This window comes from Puma concolor, chromosome D1, assembly GCF_028749965.1.
Source record: "Puma concolor isolate L17-30 chromosome D1, mPumCon1.1.hap2, whole genome shotgun sequence".
In the NCBI taxonomy this organism is placed as follows: Eukaryota; Metazoa; Chordata; class Mammalia; order Carnivora; family Felidae; genus Puma; species Puma concolor.
This window is the reverse complement of record NC_141676.1, coordinates 34,439,592-34,459,132: the sequence shown is the minus strand read 5'-3', so window position 1 is coordinate 34,459,132 and position 19,541 is coordinate 34,439,592. Positions and strand designations below refer to the sequence as shown.

Here is a 19,541-nt window from a genome sequence, read left to right as displayed (position 1 = left end):
TCTACTGCTGAGTCACGAACGACATTTGAATCAGTTTTGAACATCCTCTCCCAACACGCACAAACACACACATACACACACACACACACACACACACACACACACACACACACACACTATTTTTAAGGCAATTTTGCATTTTGAAATAAGAACAGGGTCTTTAGAGGTATAATGTCTGCAATCTCAAGACCCATCCTTTCTATTTATAAAGGCTGAGGATTCACAGGATGTAATCCCTATATCTGAGGAATTCATAGTCTAGTAAAACGCATAAGGGATAAAAAGCATTGAGCACTTCCTATTTGGCACTGAGCTCAGTGTTTTATATGGATTATCTTATGTAATCCATAGACTAACCTTCTGAGATAGACAATAATAATAACTCCATTTTTTTAAGCTAGATCATTGAGGCACAGAAAAGCTATTAAAGGCACAGACAAGCTATTAAAGGCACAGACTTAAGACCAAGAAGCCAGACTCCAGTGCTTGTATTCATTGTGGTATGCCTACTCACAGTAGGAAAAAGAATAATAACAGGTAATATGTTAGCTTGTTTCATGAGACAGGCCCTGTGCACCTATTTTCTTGTTACTCTGACAGTAATCTTGGGGGGGTATATATTATTATTTTCTCATTTTAGAGATACAGAAACAAGGCTCAAAGAAATTAAACACCATGTCAGATTTGACGTAGTCTGTAAGGGGTGAAGTGTTCAGTGTAGCAAACCTAAGGCCCTGGGAGAGCTTCATAGCAAAAGAAGGTTTTGTTTGTTCTCTGTGTAAGTAATTTCATCTATATAACTAGTCTGTGTTCTAACAGTTTGACACTTTCTTGTATGAAATTTGGAAACTATTAGGAATCGATTGTAAATAACAGTCATTTTCCCACTCGTTGTGTGTTGGTTGGAGGAAGGGATTATTATGAAGAGGTAGGGGGAGTGGTCACTGAGTGCACATGGTTCTCTGAAAAGAGATGGAAATACATGGACCAGCAGGGGTCATCATTGCAGTCAGTTTTCTCTTATAGCTACCTGGTGTCACTGTCAATCCAGAACAGTATGGTTGAGGTTCTTGAGCAGAATTAAAACAATGATGTACTAGGGATTCTAAGCTTAGCCCCTAAAACCCAGGAAGTACCTATGTCTGACCACTGAGAAGGTGACCACTGGTAAGGAAATCAGGTATTTTAAAAAGATGATCATGAATGACTGAAAGAAAGCTGAGATTTTGGTTCACCTTCCCTTACTTACCTGATCTCAAAGCAGTCTACCTTAACAAGCCAGTCCAACTGCACAAGCAAACAAATCTTTCCCAAGTGGACCTCCCCCATGCTTGAAATCTTGACCTTCACTTTCATCTTCTTAGATTCTGATCTTTAGCCTTTAAAAACCTTGGGCTCTCTTAGGGAAGAAAACTTGAACTGCACCACAGGAGGAAAACTTTTCTCTTCTTCCATTTGGGGTTCTTGGGCTAGCCTAATAATTAAGTTGACATAAAGCAGGTTAATAGGAGAAAAGCAAATTTACTTATGCATGTATAGGATCCCCACAAAGACATGAGAGGCTCTCCCGCAGTCAGGCAATTGAGGTTTATATGCTATCCTGAGCTAAGAAGAAGAGGGCAGGCATCTGGGACTTGTGAAGGGAAGGGACAGGGAAGGGAGACAATTCACAGGACGATGAGAGGATGAATATTGGATGAGCCAGTGCTTGCCATGTCTTGCATATAAGTATTTCTTATGTAAAAAAAAGTTATCTTTGGTAATACCTCTCTTCCTCTCATAGCCTTCCTATCTAAATTATTTTAAGAAGTTAAGGGGTAGGTAAAAAATTCTTCTTGAGTCTATTGGCCCTAGTTATCTTCAGCTTAGAAATAATCTACATGCTGAGGCACCTGGGTAGCTCAGTCAGTTAAGCGGTGGACTTTGGCTCAGGTCATGATCTCACGAATTGTGAGTTTGAGCCCTGAGTCAGGCTTTCTTCAGTCAGCACGGATCCTGCTTTGGATCTTCTGTCTCCCTCGCGTTCTGTCCCTACCGCATTTGTGTACCCATTCATGTGCCCGCTTGTACAAGCACACCCTCTCTCTCTCTCTCTCTCTCTCTCTCTCTCTGTCTCTCAAAATTAAATTAAATTAAAAAAAAAAAAAAAGAAATCATCTACATGCCAGAGTAGCACATTCTGCAGTCGCCCATCCTGAAGCCCCTCAGCACTTTACCTGTACTCCCATTTTACCTAATCAATTTATCCATTTCATTAGAAGACCAGAGGTAAAATCCACATGTGTTTCTCATTTCAGTCTTGAGGCATTTGCAGACCATGATTCAAGGTGTCCTCTCTCTTTGTAGGAACTCACACCCCTGGTTGTCTGGGATCACTCAGATGATAGTTTTCTACTTTTCAATGGCCACAATATATCAAACTCTGTAAATTAACTAAAATTGATTTTGTACTTCATATGTGCATGCATAGCACTTTATAGTGATTATCCAAGGGACCCTCACAAAGCTCCTCTGTGGTAGAAATCATTAATATTTATTCTTATTCTCATCATCTACATGAAGAAGCTAAGGCATAACTCCACTTGTTTTAAAATTTGGTTAAACTGCTTATAAAAGTAGAATCACACAGTGGAATGAGAGGGAGTTTGTCAAATCCTGTGTCCTAAGTTTTGGTTTAGAAAATAGAGTTGCCATATCTATTGCCCTCCTTTTTTATTATAAGTGTAAAGCAGTTCAGCCTTCAGGAAACACTGTCCTCTATAAGGCATATATATTCTCTGTGTCTGAAATTGTAACCCGTGCAATAGTTTTTGAGGGGAGATATAAAGAACCTGAAAATGTGTCCATTTTTGGAATAGCTTATCTAAATTAAGTTTTAAGTATTCTAGAATTTAAAACCTTGAATAGCAATTGTGACGTAGACTTCTTACACTTTTTGATTGAACATTTGCCTTCTTAGCCTCTGTAAATGAAATCAGTATTTTCTGGGACTGAATTGCTTCTTAAAGCAGAATAATACTCTTAATTTCTGAAGTAAAGATTACAACAATTTCTCTCAATGATGGTGAGGGTATAGTGTTTATTAAAAGGCCTGAGGTTACAAACAGTAAAACCTAAATTCTTTATTTTAAATGAAAGGAACCTCATTGGTTTAAAAAGGGACTTTAAGAAAGGATTTTTAAGGGACTGTCAGAATATTTTCAATGAAAGAGAAATATACAAAGGCATTACTACATTATTCCAGTGATGGGCTTAAGTTTAAAATTTCTTCAGCTTTCAATAAGCTGTTAAATTGTTCTGTAGGGACAAAAATAGTAAAAGCAGTTCTGATTTAGTTCACATATACTAAGAGAATGTGTATCAATTTATCTTATGTGTTTCAGGGAGCCTACAAGAGTAGCCAACCCATCAAAACACATGGACCTCAGAATAATAGGCATCTATTATATGAGCGCTGGGCACGCTGGGGAATGTGGTATAAGCATCAGCCCTTGGATTTAATCAGGTAATGTGGATGGATCAATATTAGATGCTCTATTATGTTGTTTTGTTGTCATTTTCATAGATTTGGAATTATTTCATTTAGCCACCAAATCATCTATATCATTCAGGATGCAGTTAGGAAAAAGAAGCCACTAGAGGTCTTTCAATAAAGGAAACTTAACTTAGGGATTTGGTTATACAGGGGATAGGAAAGCTGGGAAATCAGGCAGGAATACTGAGGCAACAGCAAAAAATTGCTAACAACCTTAAGGCTGGAGGGAAAATGGGATAGAGTATATTTCAGAGCCCACTCCTTGGGCCCTTGGGCAGGAGCTATACCATCCATGACTAGGACTGTGTGCAGAAAACTGAGTGTTGGAAGTGGAACCATGGAGAAGGCATGGCTATGCTGGAGGATGGCCAAGAAAGAAGGAAAGATCTTGTTTCCCTCTTCCTTCCACCTTTGACTCCTGGCCCAACTTAACCAGGAGCTATTTCCAATGGAACCTGTGTAATTGACTTCCCTGTGAGAACAAACCAAAACAGGGAAAGGCAGAAAATGGATCTGAGAGCAAAGAGGAAAATGACCAACATGGCATCTATGCATATACTTGTCTTTCAACAAAGATTTTGTGTGTATCTATTCTATTCCAGGAAGTATATTTCTAGTGAGTAACTGCTCTCAACTTGAATTAGTCTCCAAATATTCTCACATTCATGATTTATTTAATTTTTGTGGGGGATAATATGTTCTTTTAAAAAAAATCAGGAAAATATATATTAAAAAGGACTTAAGTTTCTAGCTAACTATAAATATTCTTATAATGAAAGAAAAAAGCATTCATAAGTTTATATATGTTAATATTTTGAATTCTTTATGAAATATAAATATCAAGAATAACTCATAACTGTTCCCAGAAGAAAACTGATAGAACTGACAGAACAGAAGGAGTATCTGAAGAAAATTTAATAAAAGAACTATATACAGAAGTGTAAATAGTATCAAGGGAGCAAACATGATGATGACGAAGCTTCCAGAGACTAGCAAAAGTTGGATGTTGTCATCAGTCCTAGGCCTGGAGGAACAAGGGGAAGGAAGAGTTGATAAGATTGGGTAAAAACAGAAGAGGGGGATGCCTGACAGAAGCTATAGTCTTAGGAAGAAAGCAGCTCCGGCCAGACCATGCACCAGGAGGGAGAAAGTCAGCAATACATCAATATCTCTTTGATCACACCCTGGGATCTTCTGCTGGTGGTACCTTCAGTTGGCCAACAAGTCCATCAGGAAGCCAGAGGAAGGGACGAGCATAAGTGATACAGTCCATGAAGGTGAGCCTCCTGGGGCACAGAGCAGAGAAGAAAAGCTTAGCACAAAGATCTGGACGTACGGATCATAATATCCAGCACCAAACCATTTTTATTTCAAACATTTCAAACTTGGGCATATCCCAAATCGAGATGTTTTTATTATAATTCTTTCGATCATAACAAATTATCAGATTCTGATTTACGTAGGGGAGCGAATTGTTATTTTAGGGATACGTGAACACAGTGAGATGTGCTGGTTCACAGAACCGTATTTACTAGGTACTAAAACAAAGTTGGTATTTTCAAGCAAACATTTCAGTGTCAATAATTCTCTTATTTGCTGGACACATTGCCATTGCTGCTTCAGGTCATTTCAACAAGTGATAAATAGAGTTATTTGGCTACTATTACCGACTATTTGGATATTGTCATTGAAGGAAATTTTTGCTTATGAAAATCATATATTTTGTGTGTACGTGGCTGAAGAGAGAGAGAGGAGATGAAGGAACCGCCCAAGCTGAAGGCCATAAAAGAGTATAGATAGCATTTCAACACATTCCTCCTCTCTAGGAACCTGCTTGTTACCAAAATACAAATCAGATCAAAAGAGAGTGACTATGGGTGAAGTGTAGTGCAGATACACTGTGCAGTGCAGATACAGTGGCCAATGGCCACCCCCTCTTCCTCCTTGCCTTCTCATGGTTTTTGAGATATCTCTAGAGATCCTAGAAGATTGTGAATACCAGTACCCGAAGTCAAGGGGGTTTTCATCAGCTTTCTCTGCCTGGAAATAGCTTCTCCCTCTCCTGAACCAGATCTAAAATCTGCTGTAACCTATGTGATTAAACTACTGTCAAATAATATTGTTGCCCCTCTGGACTTCAACAATGTGTAATCGAAAATCTCAGCAGAATTCTGTCTGTATAAGGGAGGGTTGTCTGTGCAATGCTCTATGGTTGTTATTGTAAAGGCATTCCATTATGTTAGTAATATGTGCTAAAAACCTACTCCCCTCACAGAGGAACCCTTGTTAAAAGGAATAAATGGCTTGTTTGAAATACCTGTTAATATAAGCTTTCCTCTGAAGTAGAACATTATCGTTGTATGAGAAGTGAATGGACCACTGATCTATGTCTCCCAGGAGAAATCAATGTAAAAACAAAAACTTAGATAAATGATCCTTCATGGAAGATGACTCCATTTCTACACCTGGTAGAATATACAAAATTTTAATTGACATAATACAGAGAAAAAATAATAATTTTCAGAAAGAGAAGCCTTGTGAAGGGAAAAATAACAAGAAAAATTTCTTCCCAACAAGAATCTGTGCCCAATTGCAGTATTCCTAAATGAATAGTAAAACACCAATTGTTAAAACTATTGCTGGGACAAAATTGTGTTACGTAGCCATTTTTACAAGATAGAGACCAAGTAGTAGTAGAGAATGCAGGAAACTATTATTTCTTATCAGAGCTTTAGAAACTGTGTAGCAGTTGGTATTGTCAGAAGACTTTGTGAAAAGAGAGAATTGGGTAGTCATTAGAATTGTCCTATCCATCTGCCATTTCCATATAAACTATGCTCGTCAGCTCAAGGAAAATAAAACACATTCATTTCCTTAGCTTCATTCAATACTCCCTGTGGTGGGAGTTAGTGAAACAAGACACAGGTCCACTTCTAGGCACTTGCAGTCTTATGGGGAGGGAGAGGAAGAGAAGAGTGACAGATAATTAATTGTCTTAAAGTGTTGTAAATTTAGGACACTGGAATGTCAGTAAGGGCAGTATAGGAGCAAAATCAGGGCTATCTTACCCAGGGTTGTAGTGTAAGTCAGGAAAAGCTTCTTGTAAGAAGTGATACAAACTGAAGGATGCATACAGGCCAGACAAGGTAAGAGAGTCAAATGTAATATTCCAAAGTCAGGGAACAGAATTAACCAAGGAAAGAATCATGTGCCCCAGGAACCACAAAGTTAACTTTGTTGTGGAAAGTGTAACATAATTGTGCAGATTGTGTCTAGCAGAAGGGAGTCTGGCCAAGGGTGCAGATGGAGACTGAACTGGAATCTACTCTCAGCATCTACCTATAGGGGAGACTTCTTTCCCTAATTCACACAAAAGTAGTTTGGTTTAGTACAGTTCTGTGCATGGAAAACAAAGAGATTCTACTAGGAGAATGGAGAAAGGCAAGAGTTGGGCCATATTAAGAAATTCGACACAGAAAGAATACATTTTATAAAATTGCCCCTTCTAATGTTTGAAGATAAACAGCATCACCATCATTGGATTCATTAGCAAGTGGGAATATTAAGATACGCTACATGGAACTGAGCAGGAACTGAGCTGTTATATCCACCAAATTCTGACCAGGTGTGACAGCAACATTTGTAGTGTTGCTTACGTTACCTTAAGCTAAGAGTTGGCTTTCTTGTGCAGGCTATACTTTGGTGAGAAGATTGGGCTGTACTTTGCTTGGCTGGGATGGTATACTGGAATGCTGATTCCTGCAGCACTTGTTGGCTTGTGTGTTTTTTTCTATGGGATATTTACAATGAATGCAAGTCAAGTAAGGTAAGCTATTAACAGACTTATTAAAATGTGTTGGCCTTTATTCTGGCTGGGCAAAATCTTTACGATAATGCTGACTATAAAAAACAAGTCATGGTGCTACAATTAATTTGCTTTTTTTTTTTTTTTTGAGGGGAGGGGAAAAGCACTATTTTAAAAAGGCTATTCCATATTTTTATATGCAAATTCTATTGGGTAAGTTCTAAGACTGTTTCTCTTTATGCAAAATTTCTCTTGCCAGTACATCCCACATAATAATTCAACAATGCAATGAGAGTCTTATGTAATTTACATTTTCATAGTATTTGCTAGTCTAGAAAGCCCTCTCAGTACAGTAGTTCAAATAATTAGAATAGCTACAATTCTTTAAACACTTACAATATACAAAGAGCCTCCTGTTAATGTTTTTTTTTTCTTTTGATATGAGCTTCACTACCACCCTTAGAAGTGAGTATTCCTTTTTGCAGCTGAGGGAACCTTACATAGTTAGAGAATAAACAAATACATAAGTATCTGTAGCACATGATTCCAGCTCTAAGTAATCCTCTCTCCTGAGAACATAAAATCAGTTTGTATTTTCTTCTTCTTCTCTATAAGAACATTTTTTTTAGTACCAGCTTAAGGTATCAAGACAGTAGTAAAATAAGGTTTCACAAAAATCAAGCAGTTATCAAAATGGTGATTTTCTGTTAAAGTTGAAATACTCAAGATTTGGGTAAAGGCACAATACATTATTATTCAGCAGAGATAAGACTCACCCCAGCATTAAAGAATCCTCTTAGCAGCATCTTCTATTTAATATATACAAGGATATCATCAAGTTCAGGCTTGTATGATACAATTCAAAATATGAAACTCACTTTTTTCTCCTTTGGTCCATCTTTTAACCATGGCCTCGCTACTGGGTAGTAATCATGACAGTTAATGGGATCATAAAAATTCATTTCCTTGAATTTTCTCTAAATATATATATATATATATATATATATATATATATATATATATATATATAATTTGCATATGTATATGTATAACAATTTGCCTAAAAACAAAATACAGTAAAACCTTGGTTTGCAAGCATAATTCGTTCAGGAAACATGCTTATAATCCAAAGCACTCATATATCAAAGCGAATTTTCAAGAATCATCACCTTAATTGTGATCATGTGATATTTGGCATCACATACTATTTGTATTCGAAGATATCGCTTGTTTATCAAGTTAAAATTTATTAGAAATGTTTGCTCATCTTGCAGAACACTCACAGAAGAAGTTACTCAGAATCCCAGGTTTTACTACTTTCTCTGTCCTAGAGTTAAATCCAGTTCCATTACCAACTTCCTTGATTTGGTTTCTCAGTGTCCCCTTGTTCTCCATGAAGGCCAACCATTAATTAGTTTGAACACTAAGAAACACTTACTATTCAAAAAACAGTTCATCTGGTCATATGTTTATTTCAGAGATTTGCAAACTCACTACAAGTATGGAAGGCAGCATCTTCCAGAGCAAATTTGTGCCCAGTGGGAACATCCATCCCTATGTGGGCATATCTCTATATGCTGTTGAATCAGTATCCTCTGAGCCTAAGAAAACAGGTTGTGTACCGAAGTTATAGTGTCTTGAAAAGAAAAACTTTTTTTTTTTGCTACTTTTCTATTCTCTGTTTCTATGAATTTGGCTTTTTTAAAGATTCACATATAAAGTGATACCATGTAGTATTTTTTTCCCCCTCTGGCTTATCTCACTTGGTATAATGCACTCAAGCTCCATCCATGTTGTCACAATTGGCAACATTTCCTTTTTTCTCATGGCTGAATATTCCATTATATACTATACCACATCTCCTTTGTCCATTCATCTACTGATGAGCACTTGGGTTGTTTACATATCTTGGCTATTGTAAGTAATGCTGCAATGCACATAGGAATGCAAATATTTCTTCAAGATCCTATTTTCATTTCCTTTGAAGATATGTGGATATTTAAAAGTGGGATTCCTGGATCATATGGGAGTTCTATTTTTAATATTTTGAGGAACCTCCATATTGTTTTCCATAGTGGCTGCACTAACTTACATTCCCATCAGCAATGTTTTGATTATAGGCATCCTAACAGGTGTGAGGTGATACCTCATTGTGGCTTTGATTTGCATTACCCTGATGATTAATGATATTGATTCACCTTTTCATGTATCTGTTGATTTGTATATCTTCTTTGAAAAAATAATGTCTATTCAGTTTCTCTGCCCATTTTTTAAATCAGATTTTTTGTTTGCATTGAATTGTATGAGTTCTTTATATACTTTGGATATTAACCCCTCATCAAATATATGTTTTGTAAATATTTTCTCCCATTCTGTAGATGGCATGTTTGTTTTGTTGGTTAATTTTTACATATGGTGTAAGATAGGGGTTCAGTTTCATTCTTTTGCATGTGAATATCCAGTTTTTCTAACAACATCTATCAAAGAAACTATGCTTTTTCCATTATATATTTTGGCCCCTTTGTTGAAAAGTGCCCACATATACATGGGTTTATTTCTGGGTTCTGTATTCTGTTCCATTGATCTATGTGTCTGTTTTTATTCCAATACCATAAGTTTTTATTACTATAGCTTTAAAATTAATATTATTTGAAACCAGGAGATATCATGTTTTCCATTTTGTCCTTCTTTCTCAAGATTGCTTTGCCTACTTGAGGTTTTTCATGTTCCATACATATTTTAGGATTGCTTTTTCTATTTCTGTGAAAATACCATTGAACTTTCATAGAGATTGCATTGAATCTGTAGAAGTCTTTGTGTAGTATGGACATTTCCACAATATTAATTCTTCCAATTCATGAGCACAAAATATCTTTCTATTTATTTGTTTCTTTTTCAATTTCTTTCATCAACATCTTAGTTTTCAGTGTGTAGATCTCTCACCTCCTTAGTTAAATTTAAGCCTAATTATTTTATTTTTTTTGGTGCAATTGTAAATGGGATTATTTTCTTAATTTCTCTTTTTGATAGTTTATTGCTAGCGTATAGAAATGCAACTGATAAGTGTATATTGATTTTGTATTCTGCAACTTTATTGAATTCATTTATTAGTTCTAACAGGTTTTTTTGGTAGAGTTCTCAGGGTTTTAGAAAACTACTCTTTTAATATGAATGGATGAAGACACAAAATGATTCTCAGATGGTTAGCTATTGTTCAGATTGTTTCTATGGAGAATATATTCGCAAATTTTTACCATGTGTTGTAGACTCTGTCCTCTACCCCTGCAAAGCTGAAAATGAGCAAAACAATGAAAGGAATAGATTTGCTCTTGCTATTGATTTATGTACCAACAGTAAATTAGACTTCTTGTATATAAGTACCTTTAGAACAAGGAGTGCTTTTAAAGGCATTAGCAAACTCTTTTCTTCAGCGCTTTATGGTATTCTATTACTGCTACTCTGTCACACTATAATTAACATCTTGTCAGACTTTCTATTCTAAACCAAGATAAGCATCACTGAATATCTTGACTTTCAAAACTTCATGGGACTGAAATTTTCTATTCAAGGTGTCAGACATGGTTAAGTCGTAGGTGTTATGGCAGGTCAGGAGAGGGCACGGGGCTTTTATTTGGTGTTGCATTGTCTTAGTATTATTTTATGAAACTATTTTTTATTACAAGGTAACAAAATGTTAAGAAGCTGAAGATTGGGTTGGATTTATTGTGTTTCTACTGTCCATATTTATATAAATTAAGGTCATATTACCTGTTCTGTAGCTCATTGTAGAATTATGTAGCAATCAATTTGTGGATTATTTATTGTATATATATGTACATGTGTCTATTTATATGTGTTCATTGGCCTTACCTAACCAAATGTGGTCAGATTTTTGCTGGCAGAGTACATATCATAGGGATGTGAAAATGAACAAGCAGGCAGATAAAATAGTTTTTCAGGTCCAGAACAAAGAGCAGAAGCCCCAACTTTCTGGTCCCTTCTTTCCTCTTTGGTATTAGAACTTGCCAAGAAATTGATGTGGTTTTCAGTATCAGACCAGCCTTTCAAAAACAGTTGGGTAATACAGGACCTCTTGAACCCTCTCCTGACAACATCCTTAGCAATGAAGTTTCTATTTATCTGGTGCCTACGATATGCCGGGCACAGTATCAATATCCCTTATGTAATATCCCAGCTAGATATTATCTTCATCTAGAGATGAATAAATAGATCCTCAGAGAGGTAAGTGACTCGGTCAGGAGAATGTATATAGTATGTGGTCAGCTAAGTTTTAAACCTTTACTGGATTCTTTTTCATTGTGGTAAGACCACTTAACATTAGATTTACCCTGTTGACAAAATTTTAGGTGAGCATTACAGTATTATTAACTCTAGGCACAATGTTGTACAGCAGATCTCTGGAACTTACTCATCTTCTATAACTGGAACTCTATATCTGTTGAAGAGCAACTTCCCACTTCCTCCTCTCCTCCCCTCTGGCGACTATGATTCTGTTTTGTTTCTCTCAGTTTGACTGTTTTAAATACTTAAAATATGTGAAGTCATGGAGTATTTATCCTGTGCATGGCTTATTTCACTTAGCACAATGTCTTCCAGGTTCATCATTCATGTTGCTGCATATGTGGAATTTCCTTCTTTTTTTTTAAGGCTGAATAATATTCTATTTTGTGTTTATACCACATTTTCTTTATCCATTCATCAGTGGACACTTGGGTTATTTTCGTATCTTGGCTATCGTGAATAATGCTGTAATGAACACAGGAGCACAGATATCTCTTCTAGATCCTACTTTCAGTTCTTTTAGATATATACCCAGAAGTGGGATTGCTAGATTATATGGTAGTTCTAGATTTAATTTTTTGAGGAACCTCCATATTGTTTCCCATAGTGGCTGCACCATTCTGCAGTCCCGCCAACAACCTGCAAATGTTCCAAAACCTCCACATCTTTGCCAACACGTGTTATCTTTGTTTTGTTTTATTCTGTTTGGTAATAGCAATTCTAATATCTTGTGATTTGGTTTACTTTTCCCCAGTAATTATATCTGATTCTAAAATCCATGTTTTGCTCATGCTTCCATACTGCCTTCCCTTAAACATACTTTCACATTTTCACTTTCCTCAAAATGGACATCACCAAGCACCTTTTCTGTGCTTTGTCATCTTTATAGGATCACAGGAGGGCCCGGGAGTGGGTCCAGACATCTACCCCCGAAAGGACAAATTGCTAGCTTCTCCTGCTATCTTAAGTTGGTGGTAATTATTATTTCCTTCAAATCAGCCCTTGGTGGTATGTCTGACAATAGATGTCAAATAAAAGAAAGCGACAATTCAAGTGGTGGTTTCTGTTATCAGGCTGCGCAGAAGATATGAAGAAACACTCATGCTGTGCACTCTCCCTCCCTCTAGTGGTTAACTAAACTCAAAGAAATTTGTGCTAGTATTAAATTATTTTAGGCTAAAATATATGTTGTCAAAAATTGTTTATTTTTTTTTATTTTTTTTTAATTTTTTTTTCAACGTTTATTTATTTTTGGGACAGAGAGAGACAGAGCATGAATGGGGGAGGGGCAGAGAGAGAGGGAGACACAGAATCAGAAACAGGCTCCAGGCTCTGAGCCATCAGCCCAGAGCCTGACGCGGGGCTCGAACTCACAGACTGCGAGATCGTGACCTGGCTGAAGTCGGACGCTTAACCGACTGAGCCACCCAGGCGCCCCTGTTTGTTTTTTTTTTTTTTTATGTTACATACCGAGTTAAACATTGAACAACTTACCAAAAATGAATTTAATAATTCTGGAATTCAAAATAGTGTTCAGTCTGATGGTTTGGGATTCTAGACGCGGTGTTTTGATAGATTTGTGCTTTTGTTTGACAATTTAGGAGATGGGAAATATGACGTGGTAAAAACTGCCTCTAATACTTTTTAGTATGGGATTTCAATGCAGGACACATTGTGTTATTCTTGAAACACAATGAATTTTAAATTGTAAGCAAAATTTCCTTCAAGGACTGTTTTAATTCTTCTTGTTCCTACAAATTAGTAGCATTACTAAGAGGAGGTATCATCTTTTTCTTTTGGTCTTTTAATATGTATGTTTTACCTGCTTTACTTCATATAGACATCCCAATTACTAGCAAGATGGTGTGTGTGAAAGTAGGAGAATTATAGTATTTTTTAGACCCATAACACTATCATCATCATTAATAAAAGTTTTATAAGAAAATTATTTATTTTATTTTTTATTTGCCAGATTTTTTTTATTCAATTACAGTTAACATACAGTGTAATATTAGGTTCAGGTGTACAATATAATGATTCAACAGTTCTGTGAGTTACTCCGTGCTCATCATCAGAAGTGAACTCAATCCCCTTCACGGGAAAGTCACTTTTAATATGAAATAAAAACATTTCTCTTTGAGATATGTTGTAGCTGATGGAGAACTTGACCTAGAATCACAGAAACCTAAATTAGGCTCCCTGAAGTACCTCTTTTTAGCTGTATGACCTCAAGCAAATTACTTAAATTAAACATCAGTTTACTCTCAGTTGTGGAGATAATTAACCATTGCAGGAGATTGCAGTGAGGACCAGACTTAATGGACATGAACCCACTTTTGCCCACTTTAAAGCATTGTATTACTATATAGTATTATTACTTACTATTTATTCCCACTTTAGAGTGAGATTGTATAAATCCAGCATTTGAAATACATTGTTTTTTTGCTTCATTTGAGAATGTATTTTTGAAAACAGTAAATTGTGCTGTAAACACTGCCAATTAAACCTTTATTAACAGTTGCATTTCCAGACTTACTGTCAAAAGCCTTTAAATTACCTTCAACATTTCCAGAGCAGATTTAATTAAAGACAATTTCTTTAGAGGCTACTAAGTGGGAAAGGGCCACTTCTGACAGATAAACGCACAAAACATTTTAAAAATAGGTTGCTGTGAACTCAGGCTGAGAGGCTTTTGAGAAATTGTTACTGGTGCCCTACTCCTATCACAAGTCATCTAAAATGTATGCTCAGATCTTTAAAAGGTAGTGGGCATAAAACTGAAGAGACAAGTATTATCAAGTTATATTCTAATAGAAAATATAATAGGTTTCAGTAAATAAAGACTATGTCATGTCATCATGACTATGTGTCAAGACACCATAAAAAAAAAAAAAAAAGTCAACTCCCTCAAATTTCTACTGAATGTGATGCCCCTGTTGGCTGGAGGGCGAGTTATGAATTTGTGTGGATTTGTGTGAATTATGGGTGCTGTTCATCTTGGTGATTCTAAGGCGTGAGATGCAGGAGAAAGATTTGATTTCAGCTCAGCCACTTCCAAGCTGTGAGCTTGGCTGAAACTCCCTTGGGTGTTCCTTACAAGATTACCCTCAGTGCCATGAAATCATGTGTAACTATCTTTGTAACAAAGCCCACAAGTGTTTCAAAAGTGTCAAATATGGCCTACTATCATTACCGTATCCAGGCAGAGACTTCTAAAACTGAAGAAGTCAACAAAAATGTCCGTATCACAAATATCCTAAAAATTTGAGTTGGAACCACTCTAAGTTCTTGCTTACCTGTCCACCACTCCCACTATCCGTGTCTTCTTTTCCTCTCTGCCTTGCTGCTTCCCACAGGACTAGCCAGAGGAGCTAAGCACCTTCTTAAACGTGGAGGTTCATGCTTTCTCTCTCTTCTTTGGTTTCCCAAGCCAAGAAATTTGCAAGGCCACTGAAGTCTTCATGTGCCCTCTCTGTGACAAGAACTGCTCACTGCAGAGACTCAATGAAAGCTGTATCTATGCCAAGGTGAGTGTGGACCCTTGCATTCTCCTTCCCGAGCTCTACTTTTTCTCAGAAGTAGGTAGGAAAAAGTGAAAACTTGAATAGATCATCATTCGGCAGCAATTATAAAATGAGTATATTTTTATTTGAATATTTTAGTCTTCCTTTGTTTTTATAACCGATTATTGTCATATGGACATAAACTTCCACTTGGAATGACATATAGATTCTTTTTAGGAGAAGACGATTATATCTCTTGCTAATGATTAAATTTCCATCATCCATGAATACTCATTACAACACTTTTAATTTTAGGGGTACCTGGGGCTCAGTCGATTGAATATCCAACTCTTGATTTCAGCTCAGGTCATGATCGCAGGGTTATGGGATCGAGCCCTGCACTTAAGATTCTCTCTGTCCCTCTGCCCCACTCCCCAGCTCATCCTCTCTCTTTCTCTAAATAAAAAATAAAATCAAACAAAAAACCCCAATACTTTAATTTTACAAAAGAAAGGAAACAATATACTAAAAATTCTCAAGTCGCTGCCTATTAAGATAACCTGAAGGCTCTTAAAACTTCTGAAGCCCAAGCCACACCCCAGAGAAATTAATTAAATCAGTATCGTTGGGTTTGGAACATAGACATCCATCTATTTTAAAACTTCCCAGATGATTCCCATGTGCATACAAGTTTGAGAAACTGAATTTTACAATGATTATTGTTTATATTTAAAAGTTTTATTGAAGTATAATTAACATATAATAATATGTACACATCTAAAGTGTGTAAATTGACACATTTTGATGTTATATATGCACCTGTGAAACCATCACCCCAAGAAAGATAATGGACATATAATCACTTCCAAAAGTTTCCTCATGGCCTCTTGTAATCCCTGCCTCCCTCTCCTCCCCAGTTCCACCCCTGTGTCCAGGCAACCAACTGCTTTCTGTCTTTATAGAAAAGTTTGTATTTTCTAAAGACTCTTATGTAAATGGAATCGTACAGTTTGTGGGTTTTTTTCTGGCTTCTTTCACACAGCATAGTTATTCTGAGATTCAACCATGTTGTAACATTTATCAGTAGATCTTTTCTTTTTATTGCTGAGGAGTATTGCATTACCCAGCTATGCCAGAATTTGTCTATCTGTTTATCTATTAATGGACCCGTGGGTTGTTTTGAATTACCATTTTACCTAAAGCTGCTCTGAACATTCATCTACAAATCTCCATATAGGCACTGTTATTTCTCTTGGGTAAAAACCTAGGACTAAAATGATTAGATTATATGATAGGTGGGTGTTTAACCTTCTAAGAAACTGCCAAAATGTTTTCCAAAGCATTTATACCATTTTACATTCCTATCCACAGTATATGAGGGTTCCAGTTTTCCATACAGTCACTAATCCCCAGAATGGCTAGTCTTTTTTATTCTAACTATTCTAATAGATGTGTAGAGGTATTATAATTTAGTTACTTGGAAATAATTTGGTCCTTTTGGGCCTTGCTTTTTTTTAAGTTTTATTTATTTTGAGAGAGAGAGAGAGAGAGAGAGAGAGCCTGAGCAAGGGAGGGACAGAGAGAGAGGGAGACACAGAATCCCAAACAGGCTCTGTGCTGTCAGTGTAGAGCCCAATGCAGGGCTCCATCCCATGAACCCTGAAATCATGGCCTGAGCCAAAATCAAGAGTCAGATGTTCAACTAACTGAGCCACCCAGGTGCCCCAGGTCTTGCTTTTAAGATTTGTAAGGTAGGTTCATAGCAGTACTGTAACTAGCATGATTTTTTCCTTGCAATGAAAGCAAGATCTGGCCGTGTACTGTAGCAACTGCACTGCAAATAGAGGGTTTCCAGTCTGGCTGGTGGGAATGGGCTCACTAATAATCCTTTCAGGTGGTTCTTTCCTCAAGAGGTTTCCTCACGGACACGCTCACTGGGCACTGTCTGGGGTGCCCATGTTTACATCCTACGAACTCTTTCCGTGCAGTAATCTGAGGCAGTTGTAATGCTCACCTCACGTGTTTCCTTCCTCCCAAGGATCATTGATGGCTCTTCCTGCCTAGTATCCACTATCTTGAAATCTGTTGCTTATGTATTTTGTGCATTTTTTGTTTCCAGAATGGGGATAAAATCAATCTCAGTTACTCCATCTTGTTGAAAGTAGAGGTCTCTATACAATGAAGTTTGATGAGGCAGAGTATAAAATCAGAAGTCACTCAATACCCTACTACAAGCCCAAACCTAGTAAAATTAGCTTCTGGATAGTTCATTGTGAATACAAGGCATAGGAAAATCTGTTTTGTTTATAGTTTAGTTTATAAAATTATACTTAGTTTTGAATTTGTTTAAGTGTTCCACAAAGATGTCTTGTTTTGGGAAGCATTTTCTCAATACGTTTTGCAAAAGCCACATATTAAAGTTATGAGATGTAGAGATACATGTCCTCCTAACCCATGCGTTTCAAGGATATATGACAGCCTTAGGGATACCAACAAATCCATATATATTTTACTTCTACTTTTACTTGTACAGAGTTAATAAGACACACTAGCAGTATCTGAACACTAAAAATAAGAAACACCCCTAATGGCAGAGTGATAAAGCAAAGAAACTGTCAAAGGAAACACTAAATATAGGAGGCTTTTTGTCATTATGCAATATTAGTAGAAAAGAGTATGTATAGGGACAGGTATGACTAAGAAAGAATTCAGTTAATAACTATTTTAAGGAAGGTGGAAAAGTTACCTTGCAGAGGAGAATATTGTGTTCTGGAACAATGCAAGAAATAAACGCCACCAGGAAGAAATATTGAATATGTATTATATATGTTTCTCTGGCTAAGATAAAATGTAAGTACTTGTTTCATACATTAAAAATAAGAATTACTATTCTTTCATTGATGGAAATAATGTTCTTTTTTAAAAACGGTTTATAAACTTACACATCTAGAAGTTATTTGAAGGGAAGTGTCAGAAATAAAGGAACAGATGATTACCAAAAAACAGGCCAGACAATCTAGGATCATCTGGCCACGTCTTCTAGAAACTTGCTAATTTGTTGTGGAGTCATTCACCACTTGTGACAAGTAACAGAAAATTAAATCTGTCATATTTTATTGAAAAGTATGCATGTGTACATGTAATTATTTTAATAATTTAAAGGACGTATTTCATGGAACAAAAATGGTCCCATCATATGATAAAAATTTTATTTAAGTACATTAACATTTTCTTTGATGATTATTTTCAATTTTAATCCTTAAAAATATGGTAATTAAGAAATTTTTGCAATTAAGTAATTCAGTGATGTTTGCACATTTATTTAAAAGCACCTAACACCACAATGTCAGTTAGCATTATGGTAGGATTTCTCGGTTAAGGTGCTATCATTGGATAGAAGAGTTCTGCATTGTTTTCTCATATAATTTTAAAAGTGCCTCAACCCTCGAGGTGAGCTTTGTTCATAATAGTTATTAGTTTCTGGGTTTTTTTAACTTAATAAACTTTTACTCAATACCAAATATGAGCTCAGACCATATACTTATATTGAAGCTACAATAGAAAGAGGACAGAGTATTTTTTCTTTAAGAAACTTCATAGAAAAGTGGGTATGGGATCACATAAGACATTTGTTAAAAAGTAGATTCTCGGGCTCCAAGTCCTAAAATTCAGAATCGATTGGTCAAGATAAGGCTTAGAATTCTGCATGTTAACAAGCTCCTTAGTTGATTTCTAGGACCACATTTAACAAAGATATTGCCCTAAATAATAATGGATCAGGAATGGAGAGGAGGTTGGGTGTGGACTACTGATGTTTCCATGTTTGATGCAGCTTGTAATCAGGTGGAGTGGACATAGGCAGTTACACAGATTTTGCCCTGTCTGAGAATGAAGGACTGAGGAAGTGAGAGGCATGAACTCCAGCTTAAATTCCAACTCCTTTCTCCTCTTTGCACATAATAGCCTGGTCTGCAAGGTTGAATCTGCCCAAGAAGTGCCTGTTCTCCTTGGCCCACAGGGGCTTTAATGGAGTATCAGTGGCAGTTTCCACATGCTTATTATGCTCCTCTGAACCCGTCAAACAATTTTAGAGACAGACCCAGCAACTACGGTAGAAGAGGAATAGTCTGTAAGCTTCCAACCTAGTAAGAAATTTACCTCTGAACAATACCCACATTTATTGGTTTCTAGCCACACTCAACTCTCCAAGAGAAATCAGATGTCAAAGATAATGGAGAATTTGTGCTTCAACACAGTTTTGTTTGAGGTTCGGTTTGCTTCTGTCTTTATATATTATTCCTATTCACATCAACGATGTTGAATAAAATGCTTGTCCATAGGTCCCCCTGTGCATAAAGGGGAGCTGTTTTTCTCATAAAATAAGTCATTGCAAACA

At 36.4% G+C, this 19,541-nt stretch overlaps 1 protein-coding gene across 4 annotated transcripts in view; it reads left to right on the top strand.

The window, feature by feature from the left end:
- ANO3 (anoctamin 3) overlaps positions 1 to 19,541 on the top strand; it is a 440,478-nt gene that overhangs the window by 338,672 nt on the left and 82,265 nt on the right. For all 4 annotated transcript variants that reach the window (XM_086677790.1, XM_025927974.2, XM_086677791.1 and 1 more), the window contains 3 exons: positions 3,384 to 3,505; positions 7,227 to 7,361; positions 15,073 to 15,169. In XM_086677790.1, the coding sequence (XP_086533916.1) occupies positions 3,384 to 3,505; positions 7,227 to 7,361; positions 15,073 to 15,169 (354 nt within the window). The remainder of the gene's footprint in view (positions 1 to 3,383; positions 3,506 to 7,226; positions 7,362 to 15,072; positions 15,170 to 19,541) is intronic.